This window comes from Heteronotia binoei, chromosome 3 (assembly GCF_032191835.1).
Source record: "Heteronotia binoei isolate CCM8104 ecotype False Entrance Well chromosome 3, APGP_CSIRO_Hbin_v1, whole genome shotgun sequence".
In the NCBI taxonomy this organism is placed as follows: Eukaryota; Metazoa; Chordata; class Lepidosauria; order Squamata; family Gekkonidae; genus Heteronotia; species Heteronotia binoei.
The window spans coordinates 184,086,468-184,099,051 of record NC_083225.1 but is presented as its reverse complement, the minus strand read 5'-3'; the positions used below and the strand labels follow the sequence as shown (position 1 = coordinate 184,099,051).

At 46.8% G+C, this 12,584-nt stretch overlaps 1 protein-coding gene across 1 annotated transcript in view; it reads left to right on the top strand.

Moving 5' to 3' along the window:
- Window positions 1–12,584, top strand: part of PCF11 (PCF11 cleavage and polyadenylation factor subunit) — a 28,601-nt gene that overhangs the window by 9,354 nt on the left and 6,663 nt on the right. Inside the window, exons 5-11 of the mRNA XM_060235001.1 lie at window positions 132–1,207; window positions 1,787–1,976; window positions 2,407–2,845; window positions 3,941–5,625; window positions 6,985–7,093; window positions 10,006–10,125; window positions 11,494–11,608. Of these exons, the coding sequence (XP_060090984.1) occupies window positions 132–1,207; window positions 1,787–1,976; window positions 2,407–2,845; window positions 3,941–5,625; window positions 6,985–7,093; window positions 10,006–10,125; window positions 11,494–11,608 (3,734 nt within the window). The remainder of the gene's footprint in view (window positions 1–131; window positions 1,208–1,786; window positions 1,977–2,406; window positions 2,846–3,940; window positions 5,626–6,984; window positions 7,094–10,005; window positions 10,126–11,493; window positions 11,609–12,584) is intronic.

Here is a 12,584-nt window from a genome sequence, read left to right as displayed (position 1 = left end):
TGCTGATAGATATTTGGGTTAATATATAAGACATTTTCTTGTGCAGTTCAGATATTGCCGCAAGAACACTATGACTCCTGGAATGCTCCTGTTCTCAATGTTTCCTGTTTATTTGTCTCTCTGGGCTCTAGGCAGTCTCTCTCAATGTTCAACAAAATACATCCAGTATGGCTTCAGTCCAGCCACCTTTGAAACCGCATGTTCCACAGCCACCTCACATGCCAGTTAAACCCCTCCATCAAGCTTGTCTGCCACCTGAAAAAAACCGCCTGTCTCCGCTTCATGATGTCAAAATGGCCAACAGAGATCCTCGTCTCAATAGACTGAGCCAACATCCTCCTCATGCTAAAGATCAAAGTCATAGGAAGGATTTTGTCATGAGTCCAGCAAATCAGTTTGACAAGTCAAGTAAAGCTCTGCAGGCTGAAAAACACAATGCCTCGAAGCAAGAAAAGCTAAAGCAGGGGGACAAAATGCAAAAGAAGGAGTTTGATCCATTGGATGCAAAATCAAAATCGAAATCTCCATCTCCCTTGCAAACCAAGCTGCTTCACACTAAAGATACCAGGAACCAAGAGTGTGAGAACGCGAGAGCATCTGAGATGAGCAAAAGAGATCCACGATTGAAAAAACATCTTCTAGACAAGCCTGATAGTAAAGATGATGATACAAAAGAAAAGAGAAGAAGCTTGGAGAGGAAAGATAAAGAAGAACATAGATCTATTGGAGGCAGAAGTAAAATTATTAATGGCGTTGTCCAAAAGCAAGACACTAATATGGAAGAGTCAGAAAAACAGGGTGGAAAACAAGGAAGGTCAAGTACTAGGAAAAGGTCACGTTCGCCTCGATCTCGGTCACCATCTTCCCATTCTCCAAAAAGAAGAGACAGGAGATCACCCAAACGAAGGCTGAGAAGCCTTTCTCCTTCAGGACCTAAAACTGGGAAACTTCGACCGTTGGGGCCCAAGCCATCCCACCCAGAAGATTTTGGGCAGGGTTCCCGGGATGAACGAGGCTCCAATAAGAGGAGCCTCAAACAGGACATGAGGGATTCGAGGAGGCCAAAGAAAATGCACGAGGACCGGCCGCAGGAAGGAATAAGCCAGCACTCTTCAAGAGCAAGTTCAGAACCCAAAGAAAATGTGGAAAATTGGCCTAGTTCCAAGTCAAGCAAAAGGTGGAAGTCTGGCTGGGAGGAAAATAAAAGGTAAGTTGGTATTTATGGCCTCTAATAATGAAAGATGAAGATCTAGCTTTGTGATGCTTCTAAAAAAAAAGTGGGTTGGATCCAACCAATTTTTCCATTGTTGAAAAAAAGGGGGGGATCTTGGGACGGTGGAGGGAGGGTCGGTGGCTCAGTGGTAGAGCATCTGCTTGGTAAGCAGAAGGTTCCAGGTTAAATCCCTGGCATCTCCAACTAAAAAGGGTCCAGGCAAACAGGCTTGAAAAATCTCAGCTTGAGACCCTGGAGAGCCATTGCCAGTCTGAGTAGACAATACTGACTTTGATGGACTGAGGGTCTGATTCAGTATATGGCAGCTTCATCTGTTCATATGGACCACACAAAAGACCTCTTCTAGGAATCAATGGACCTGCATGGAGGAAAGTCATATTGAGGGAAGGGGGCTGTCGTAAGGAGGAGAGTTTTCAATTCATAAATCTGGCTGGATCCAACTCGGTATCTTAATCAGAGGAAAGTGAAATACTTTTATTTATTTGCATTGTTTGTTGGGGCAGGGGAAGCTCTGTTGGAGATAACATGTTTCTTTTATTGATGGATTGGTAGCTCTCAACCTGCTGAAGACCATCAAGGATCTTGTAAATCGCCTCATCCAAGGCATAGGGACAGCTGGGCGAGCAGCAAAGGAGTGCCATCCCCTCGCACGCCAAAGCAACAACATAGACTAAGCGTGGATGCTAACCTGCAGATTCCCAAAGAGCTGACTGTGGCAAACAAGAGAGATTTGCTTAAGAAGGTACTACATTTTTTTTCTTGATTTAAAAAAAAGCAGATATAGACCAAGGGTGGCCAAACTGTGGCTTGGGAGCCGCATGTAGCTTTTCCACACGTATTGCATGGCTCTCAAAGCCCCCACTGCTCCATCAACTGGCTTGGAGAAGTCATTTAAATCACTTCCCAAGCCGAACTAGGCAGAAGCTTGGAGAATGCATTTAAAGTTGCTTCCTTTCATTTCCACCTCTCCTCCAATCTATTTTTTTCCTTCCTTCATCTCGCAGCTCTCAAGTGTCTGATGTTCGTGTCTTGTGGCTCTCAGGCATCTGATGTTAATTCCATGTGGCTCTTACGTTAAGCGATTTGGGCCAGCCCTGATATAGACAGACGCACACGTTTTTAGAAGCTTGTTTGAACGTTAACCATTTTCTTTTTTCTTTTTTTTCCTGCAGGCCAACGAACGCATGTCATCTGGGGAGATCACACAAGACGAGTTCCTTAGTTTGGTTCACCAGATTCGCCAGCTCTTCCAGTACCAAGAAGGAAAACACAGATGCAATGTCTGGGATAGCCCCTCAGTGGAAAAGGGCATTTTGAAGAAGAAACCCCTGCTGTCTGATGCGGATTTAATATATCATGAGCATAAAGCTAAGCTGAAAAGGACGCAGGTTCAGCATTCGTTTCCGAGACTCAACATGTTGGATCCTGATGAAATTTTAGACTATCGCTTGAGCGATGCGTTTCTTTCTGAAATGGAATGCGAACAAAGCAAAAACAAGCAGTTTGGTGAACGACCAAGGCGGCATTCCCCTGTGGGTGGCAATAGGCCATACTCGGATAGCTCAACACACGATAGTAGGAGAAGACACGATGATCCCAACTCTTCAAAAGGTACAAGGAATTTGGGAGGGGAAGTAAGCTCTCATGTAGGGAGAATCCATAGATTTTAAAGTTTTATCGGGTAGGGAAGTGCGAACACCTTGAAAGTGGAGGAGGTTTCCCATTTTGAGCAGAAACACAAGCACCTTGGAGATCATACAAAAGGTACATCTAGTCCAGGGGTGTCAAACATGCGGCCCGGGGGCCGAAGCAGGCCCCCGGAAGGCTCCTGTCAGGCCCCCGAGCGACTGGCTCTTGTCTGCTTCCTTGTCCCTCTCTCTTGCTTCCTTCTGCATCTCAACTTGCTTTGTAAGACTTGCTCAATTGCGCAAGTGCTACAGAGCAAACCCTTGCTTTTCTCCATTGGTTGAGGCTCTTCCCCCTCCTGGTCCCCTGGGGAGGGAGGGAAAGAGCCAGAGCTTTGCCCAGTTCCCTGGATCCCATGGGAAAAACACAAAGAAAGCACCTTTAAGACCAACAAGTGCTAGAGTTTTAAGCGTGTTTTATTTTAACGTTTTTTAAAAAAATCTTTAGCCATGTTTGTCTGTGTCCTTTAAAAAGTTTATCTCTCTGCTACCTAATCTTAAATAGGTACACACATGGCCCGGCCCGACATGGGCTGGCCCGGCCCAACAAAGTCTCATTTCTTTCAGATTCAGCCCTTATAACAATTGAGTTTGACACTCCTGATCTAGTCCAATATCCCATTTCCTATAGTGGCCAGCCAGACACCTCTGGAAGTCAGGAACAAAGAAGAATCCGCCAACAGCCATTCCAGAAACTTTTTTCTTAGTAGCATGCTGATGCTTAATGTAAAAATGTTTAATGGATAGATTAGCGGGAAGATTTACCTCATATAATGGGTGGGGTACCACACTGCGGTACCACACTACTGTACCATCCTACTATATCATCCTGCTGTAATATTTAGTTATTGTAATTGATTTTATTGTGGTTTTATTGTAATTTATTGTGATTTTATTATTATCTATATTGATGTACTCCGCTCTGAGCCCCCAGAGGGGAATGGGCGGAATATAAATAAACTAATAATAATAATAGTCACAACTTTTACTTCCTTAGCCTATAACAATGTTTTTTTTTAAGGTGTTCGTGAAGAGCAGAGGTCTCCGTTCAGCGACCATTACAAGAGAGCAAGGTATGAAGAACCAGAGAAACAGTTTAGTGAGAGTTCAGGATCACGGTTCGGAGTCACTGACGGAAAGCCAAGATTTGGTTCATTGTTGGAGGAAAGAGTTCATTTTGAGGGCTCTCCTAGGCATCCCAGTTCAAGGGCAGCTGGAGACGGACAAGCAAGTCATTTTGAAGGACCTGCTAATGCAAATTCTAGACTTGAAGGACCACCAGCACAGAACAATTTAAGGTTTGAGGGGTCCCTAGGTCAGCCTACATCTCAGTTTGATGGCCCCCCTGGGCAGTCTGGAGGAAAGAGTTCTCTCATGTTTGACGGTCCACCAGGGCAGATGGGTGGTGGTCCCCTGAGATTCGAAGGGCCTCCTGGGCAAGTTGGTGCAGGGCCCGGAATACGTTTTGAAAGTCCTATGGGACAGCCGGGAGGACCTTTGAGGTTCGAGACCCCCACGAGTCAACCTATGGGTGGCATGAGGTTTGAAGGGCCTCACGGCCAGCCGCCTGGTGGGATGAGATTTGAAGGGCCTCACGGCCAGCCGTCTACTGGGATGCGATTTGAGGGACCGCATGGCCAGCCATCCTCTGGCATGAGGTTTGAAGGGCCTCTTGATCAGGCATCCGGTGGGATGAGGTTTGAAGGCCCTCACGGACAGCCTTCAGGTGGGATGAGGTTTGAGGGGCCGCATGGCCAACCTTCAGGTGGGATGAGGTTTGAAGGGCCTCATGACCATCCTGTAAGACCTCATGGTCCCCCAGGAGGTGGAATGAGATTTGATGGGCCCCACAGCCAGCCCATAGGGCCCCACGGTCAACCTGGGGCTGGGCTACGATTTGAAGGGCCACACATGCAGCCAGTGGGGCCCCATGGTCAGCCAGGAGGCAATTTACGGTTCGAAGCCCCACACGGTCAGCCTCTAGGTCCCCCTGGCCAGCCAGCAGGTGGTCTTAGATTTGAGGGGCCCCATGGCCAGTCTGTGGGGCCACACGGACAGCCAGGGCTCGGTCCCAGATTTGAGGGACCGGCAGGCGGTGGAGGTGGACTGAGGTTCGAAGGGCCCATCAACCAAACTGGCCCCAGGTTTGATAGCTGCCAGTCAAGATTTGATGGCCAGCCATCACTTCTGCAAAGACTGGATGGATTGCACGGACAGCCCGGCCCAAGGTTTGAAATGGGGCCCGCTCAGCAGGTGCCACCTCGTTTTGATGGCCCTCCCGGTCAGCCGGTGCAGCCGAGATTTGATGCGCCGATACCGCCACGGTTCGAAGACCCTCAGCACCAGCCAGCGGCACGATTCGATATGCCTCTCGGCCAGGGTCCGAGAATGGAAAATGTAGCCAAACACCCCGCCTCGAGACTTGAAACGCCACCTTACGGACAAACTGGACCGTACAACGAACCTCCCAACCAGCCTTACAGTGGGCCCGCACAGGGAATGCCGTTTCAAAGGCCAGAGCAAATGTTCGATTCTCCTCAAGGACCAAACTTCAGCGGGCCACCTGTCTCCGCAGCACAGACCTTTCCGAATGCACTTAACAGGGCGCCTGGACATTTTTACGATGACAAGAACCTGCAGGGACCTCAGTTTGGAAACTTCAATAATATGGCAGGACAACAACAGGTAAGGTTACATAGAATTTCAGTTTGTTTGAATAATGTCCTGGTTGTTTTTCTGTACTCTTAGGGAACAGTGAGAAATGTTAAAATATTGGGGAGTCGAATTGATGCCATAAAAGCAGTTTGTTTAGGTAGCTTTATTTTTGTTCCACAGAAATACAGAAAATCGTGGCAGGTGTTGTAAAGGTTTGGGAATCTGTTCCCCTAAGTATTACACCTTCCTCTGCTGCAGGAAGCCTTTTGCAGGATGCAGCCCGGATTTTAAGGGAATATAACAGAATTCTCACATTCCAAGAAATATGTGTTAACAAAACGGAGCATGTGTTTTGTGCATTCTAATATACTGCTTGTTTAATTGCATTTTGTTTCAATATGAAACCGTGGTAGAATCAGCTAAACTGATACAGCTAAATGAAGTGCAACAATAACTGATTATGATTCACTCTCTCCAATTTGGTGTAGTGGTTAAGTGCATGGACTCTTATCTGGGAGAACCGGGTTTGATTCCCCACTCCTCCACTTGCACCTGCTGGAATGGCCTTGGGTCAGCCATAGCTCTCTCAGGAGTTGTCCTTGAAAGGGCAACTTTTGTGAGAGCTCTCTCAGCCCCACCCTCCTCACAGGGTGTCTGTTGTGGGGGGGAGAAGATGTGGGAGATTGAAAGCCGCTCTGAGCCTCTGATAAATCTGCAGTTCTTCTTCTTGTAACAGGAAAATTCAGTTAATGGTACTCATATTTTCAGTACAGATACTTGAGAACAAACTAAAGTTCAGTTTGGTGTTCAGCAGCTGTGGATGATCTAGTTCAGGATCCCCAGCGTGGTGTCTGTGACAGCCACAGGTGCTTGCCATCACATTTGCTAGCGCTTGCCGAGTGTTTTTAGAAAGCGGGTGGGGCATTTGCCCAACAAGACTTCCGAGTGGACATTGCAGATTTGATTGACTGCAATTTTATTTATTTTTTTGACAAAAGTTGCTGGGGCTTCCACCATAGCACAAGGATCTTCACTGTGTAATTGAAGACAAACCGCAGCAGCCATTTTTGTGGCTAGCTCTACCTCCTACGGGAGCCATTTTGTGGCTGCACCCACCATGCTGCGTCAGAATTTCAAAGGTGCCCACAGGCTCACAAAGGTTGGGGACCCCTGATAAGAGTTTGCCCCGGAAAGCAGTTTGTTTCTGCTTGACTTTAATATTGATATTTCACATTTTAATTTTATACTCTGGGGTTTGATCGATACATTGCTTCTGTAAATGGCTTCTCTCCTGTCACGTTTATGGCCAAATGCAAAATAAATTCTGTTCATTGATTTGGAATTAAGTCAGAAGGTCATGGGACGGCTGGATTTACAGCGTTTCTCTCCCCCCCCCCTTCTCCCTAACAGGTTCCTGTTATGTCGGTAGGATCTGCTCAGCCTGTACCTTTCACTCAAGGGCAGCCACTTTTACCAGTTCACGTTCAAAATCCTGGCACTTTTGTTCAAAGTCAACCAGGTGAGTACCTACAGCTTTTCTTCTTATTGGTTTGTAGAGTCTTTTGGGATCAAGTGCCGTGTTCTACTGGAGAAAGTTTTCCTTCTAGACGTTTCGTTCTCAGCTGCGGAGAACATCCTCAGTGGCGTTGCAGCCGGAGCAGGCGCTCAGACCTTCTTGGCTGCTGTGCATTGAGTGGGGCCAGGGCTGCTGGAGAGCTGCTATTTCTAGGCTGGAGGGGGTGTGATGAAAGGGCAGTTGGTTTGTGGATGTGCCCATTGTTTGGTGGGGCTTCCTGGAAGGGTAGTAATAAGGAAACTGGCTGTTGAATGTGACCAGCTTTTCTTCTGTTTCTGAAAGCCTTTCTTACCTAGAGGCCTCCATTTGGAGGAACACTCTATTAGCATTCGTGTTTCTTATTCCTAAGCAAATTCAGCAGCCTGAGATTTCTACAACTCAGTGGCATTTCTGTCAGCCTGACACTTGTAAACAAAGCATTTAAGGACATAAGAGAAGCCATTTTGGATCAGGCTCGAATGGCCCATCCAGTCCATCTGTGTCGCAGTGGCCAGAACCCAGGTGCTACAGTGGGGCCAGAACTCCAGAAGCCCTCCCACTCTTGCCCCCCAAACACTTGCCCCAGACAGTGTGTTCCATCCATACCTTGTGGCTGATTGCCACTGATGGACCCCTGCTCCATATGGTTATCCAGGCCCCTCTTGAAGCTGTATGTGCTTGTAGCGGCCACCACTTTCTGCGGCAGTGAATGCCACGTGTTAATTGCTCTTTGGGTGAAGAAGGACTTTTATCCATTCTGAGCCCTACTGCTCATTAATTTCATTGACTGCCCACAAATTCTTTTATTGGGAGAATGGAAGAGAAGTGCATGGAATTCACTGCCACAGGAGGTGGTGAAGGCCGCAAGCATAGATGACTTTTATCCGTTCTGAGCCCTACTGCTCATTAATTTCACTGACTGCCCACAAATTCTTGTATTTGGGAGAATGGAAGAAAAGTATGCTGCCACAGGAGATGGTGGAGGCTGCAAGCATAGACAGCTTCAATAGGGGATTAAATAAGCATATGGAGCAGAGGTCCATCAGTGGTTATTAGCCACAGTGTATTGTTGGAACTCTCTGTCTGGGGCAGTGATGCTCTGTATTCTGGGTGATTGGGGGGACACAGAGGGAGGACTTCTGGTGTCCTGGCCCCACTGATGGAACCTGGTTTTTTGGAGGGATTTTGGCCACTGTGTAACACAGAGTGTTGGACTGGATGGGCCATTGGCCTGATCCAACATGACTTCTCTTGTGTTCTTATGTACTTCTTTCGCTACTCTACCCCGTATAGAAAAGCCATTGTAAAGCCATTTGCCCACCTGCTTTAACAGGTGGCCCCAATATTTAGTAGGCTTTATTTAGCAATGCTAAGCAGGGAGAGATCAATAGAATTCAGAGCTAATTCTCGCCTTAGCTGCAAACCAGAAGACTTTGATACTTGTTCTGTGTTGTACTATTGAGATTTTGAACTTGGGATTCTCAAAAGAACTTTGTGCACACAGCAGCAAACGAAGAGGGTATTTGCAGGAAGGGGTGGGTAGATAAGGCCCTAAGGGGCCTACTTTCCAGGGGCAAAGGTGTCAGGGATGCTGTTCTCTCTGTGTCGCCTTTTGGGCAGGCTTGGAGTCACTCTTTGGACAGGGGCCTCTCTGGCAGCAGTGGCTCTCCCTCAGCGTGGGAGAATTGTTTGTGGAGCTGCTGCTGTACAAGTGGAATAGACAGGACTGCGATTGAAGGGAGATAGGAGACGAAGTGGACATGTGGAGGGGAGACAGCTGAACTGGAGAGGAACGGAAGGGAGCGAGTTTCAGGGGTTTGGATAGTGGCAGTTGATGGATCGCTTAAAACAGGGGCATCGAACTCATTTGTTATGAGGGCCGGATCTGACATAAATGAGACCATGTCAGGCCAGGCCACGTGTGTCATAAAACATAATGACAGATAGAGGAGATGTAGACTCTATAAAGGACACAGACAAACACAATTAAAAGATTTTTTTTTTAAAAAAAAAACTTGAAATAAAAGTAAGCTGTGATACAGAAGGAAGCAAGAAAGAGGGAGAAGGAAGCAGATGAGTGTCAAAAGTGGCTCTTGGGCCTGATAGGAGACCTTTGGGGGGCGTGATCCAGTCCACAGGCCGCACGTTTGATATCTTTGGCTTAAACTGGAGAGGCCAGAGAAAGCAGTGGAGAATGAGAGTTGGCAACCTGCATGGAGGTGGTGAGATCAAGGGAGGATTTAGAAAGGTAGCTTGGGTTGGGACTGTATTGGTTTCTCAAATCTGTTTCCCAGTTTTTTCAGCTTTGAGGCGTTCCATATGTTTCATGCATTTGTCATTGGTAAAATGTAGTTCGGCAGGGGTAGAAAGGGAATAACTAACCAGATAGGAAGTTGTATTTTCAAACATATCTGCAAGTAAATTAGAACTTGCCGTTTGATGTTGAAAGAGCTACCTGAGGCAATCCCAAGGTCTAGCTTGCGCCTATTGAGATAGGTAACTGAGCCGTAGACTTGCATGTGACATCACAGGCTGTTTCTGAAAGTCTGTTAATTTTGAACTGTGGGGTACTGAATATCCTGAGGAGTTGCTGCTAAGGAAATGGCAAATTCAGTTTCCCTTGCAAGAATGGAGTCAGTTGCATGCTGCTTTTCCATTGAAATCGGTGGGATGTTTTGCCATTTGAACACTAGGTAAATAGTGCAGAGAAGGAAAAGGGATGGAGGAGAGTGAAATGTTTTTTTTTGGGGGGGGGAGGTTGAGGGGTAACCACATGATTGCTTGAGTCTTACCTGCTGTTGTTACCTTTGAAATGATGTGTTGCGCTTTTGGGAGAACATTCTAAGTGTGGAATGGAAATGTTCATAACTTTCTAGGGAACGCTCCCCTTTCCTACACTGATAATCACCTTGGACAGCTTGATGTGAATGAATTGTACTCAAAGCTGCTTTCAACAGGAATCCTCAAAGTTTTACAACCTGATTCAGCTGCATCCCGTAAGTATGATTTTTCACCCTTGTTTTAGTTGTGCTGTGAACCCTCAACAGTGTTAAGCATGTATGGTGCAGTTTATGTTTCATAATGGTGGGCTTAAACTTTCTTCCTTCCGTCCATGAGGAAGTATTCCGCATGTGCTCAGAGGCATTCCCCTCAAAGTTGTGGCAGAATCTTAACAGAAAAGGGGCAACCGTAAAATCCTGTGAATTTAGGGGAAAATGTTTGTGAGTTTCCTGCATTGTGCAGGGGATTGGACTAGATGACCTTAGAGGTCCCTTCCAACTCTATGATTCCTTCCTTCCACAATGCAAGCATATAGCAGAACTTGGCAGTACCTTTAATAGCTTGTTTGTTCACCCCTAGTGGCATGCTGGGATAGAGTTAAGATCTGGGAGACCCAAGCTCCAGTCTCCCCTATGCCATTGAAACTTAGTGGGTGACGGCTCTCAGCTTAGCCTACCTCGCAGGGCTGTTGTGAGAAAGAAATGGGAGAAAGGGGGGAACATTAAGCCACTTCCCATGGGGGAGAAAGAAGGAAGAGTTGGATTTATACCCTGCTCTTCACTTGGAGTCTCAGAACAGCTTACAATCTCCTTCCCTTCCTTTCCCCACAACAAGACCCTGTGTGAGGTAGCTGGGACTTAGAGAGCTCTGAGAGAACTGTGACTGACCCAAGGTCACCCAGCTGGCTGCCTGGTGAAGGAGTGGGGAATCAAACCCCCAATTGTCCAGATTGGAGTCCTCTGCTCTTACCCCGCTATACCAAACAGAAAGGTGGAGGATAAATAAAATATTTGAAATAGAGGTTTTGAAAGGAATTTTTAAATGTCTATTTGTGGTAAGGAAGCCTTAAAAAAAGGTAATCCTGACTCTTGCAAAAATTACTATGTCATAGCTGTAGTATTGTATCTCAGTTGCAGACCAGTTCGGTGTAGTGGTTAAGTGTGTGGACTCTTATCTGGGAGAACCGGTTTTGATTCCCCACTCTTCCACTTGTGGCGCTGGAATGGCCTTGGGTCAGCCATAGCTCTGGCAGAGGTTGTCCTTGAAAGGGCAGCTGCTGTGAGAGCCCTCTCAGCTCCACCCACCTCACAGGGTGTCTGTTGTGGGGGAGGAAGGTAAAGGAGATTGTGAGCTGCTCTGAGACTCTGAAATCCGGAGTGGAGGGCGGGATATAAATCCAATATCATCATCATCTTTTCTGTGGTATCATGGTTCTGGAAATGTACCGTCTTAACATGGTGCTTTCACGCTGTGACTGTTTGCAAGTGGCTTTTGCTATTCTCACACAGTAAAAATCCAGTTGCAGAGTGCGTTTATTGAGTGTGTGTGAACGCATCCCCTGACACCGTCTCCAATTTATTTAGAAGCCAGTGAAGTTGCCATCCAGCCAACTCCAGAGGAGGAGGAGGAGGACCAAGACCAGAACGAGGATCAAGATGTCCCGGACCTCACTAATTTCGTAATAGAAGAACTGAAACAGTATGTATTCTCTATTAAGGGGGCAACCACAAAAGCTAGTCAAGGCATATTAACAAACAGGCAATTTCATTGCTTTGGATCTGAGGTGAAAGGTCAGGGGGGCACCTCTTTTAAGAGCAAGCAAGTCCAAAGCCGGATGGTTTTCATCAGGGGTGGAAGTCTAGCTGGAGCTCCTTTGCATATTAGGCCACATACCCCTTGATGTAGTCAATCCTCGAAGAGCTTACAGGGCTCTTTTTTTGTAAGCTCTTGGAGGATTGGCTACATCAGGGGGTGTGTGGCCTAATATGCAAAGGAGCTCCTAGAATTCCACCCCTGGTTTTCATATTGTTAATAAGGATTTAAATACTGCTATCGTATTTAAAGTGGGATATTTTATTGAATTATGTGTTAACAAGTGGTAGCATTAACGTGGACTCCTTTGATCCAGACGCAAAGTGTAGTGAGGGCCCTCATAAGGAAAGGTAGCTGCTTCTGGATGCCCTGTACCTGGCCATTGTTTGCATATGTTTATAGGCAAAGCCTATATTCCCATAGGGTGTTCATGAGGGAGTTACGCCAAGAAACAAAGTAGACTCCTAGACACCTTTCAACTCTCTTTCCTTGGAGGCTCTCCTTCCTTGGAGTTTTTTAAACAGAGTCTAGATGGCCATCTGACAGTGATGAAGACCCTGTTAATTTAGGGGGAGGTATTTGTGAGTTTAACAAGAGCCCCACGGTGCAGAGTGGTAAAGCTGCAGTACTGCAGTCAGAGCCCTCTGCTCACGACCTGAGTTCAATCCCAGCAGAAGCTGGTTCAGGTATCCAGCTCCAGGTTGACTCAGCCTTCCATCCTTCTGAGATCGGTAAAACGAGTACCCAGCTTGCTGGGGGGAAAGCATAGATGACTGGGGAAGGAAATAGCAAACCACCCTGTAAAAACTCTGTCGTGAAAACGTCGTGAAAGCAACGGCACCCCAGAGTTGGAAACGACTGG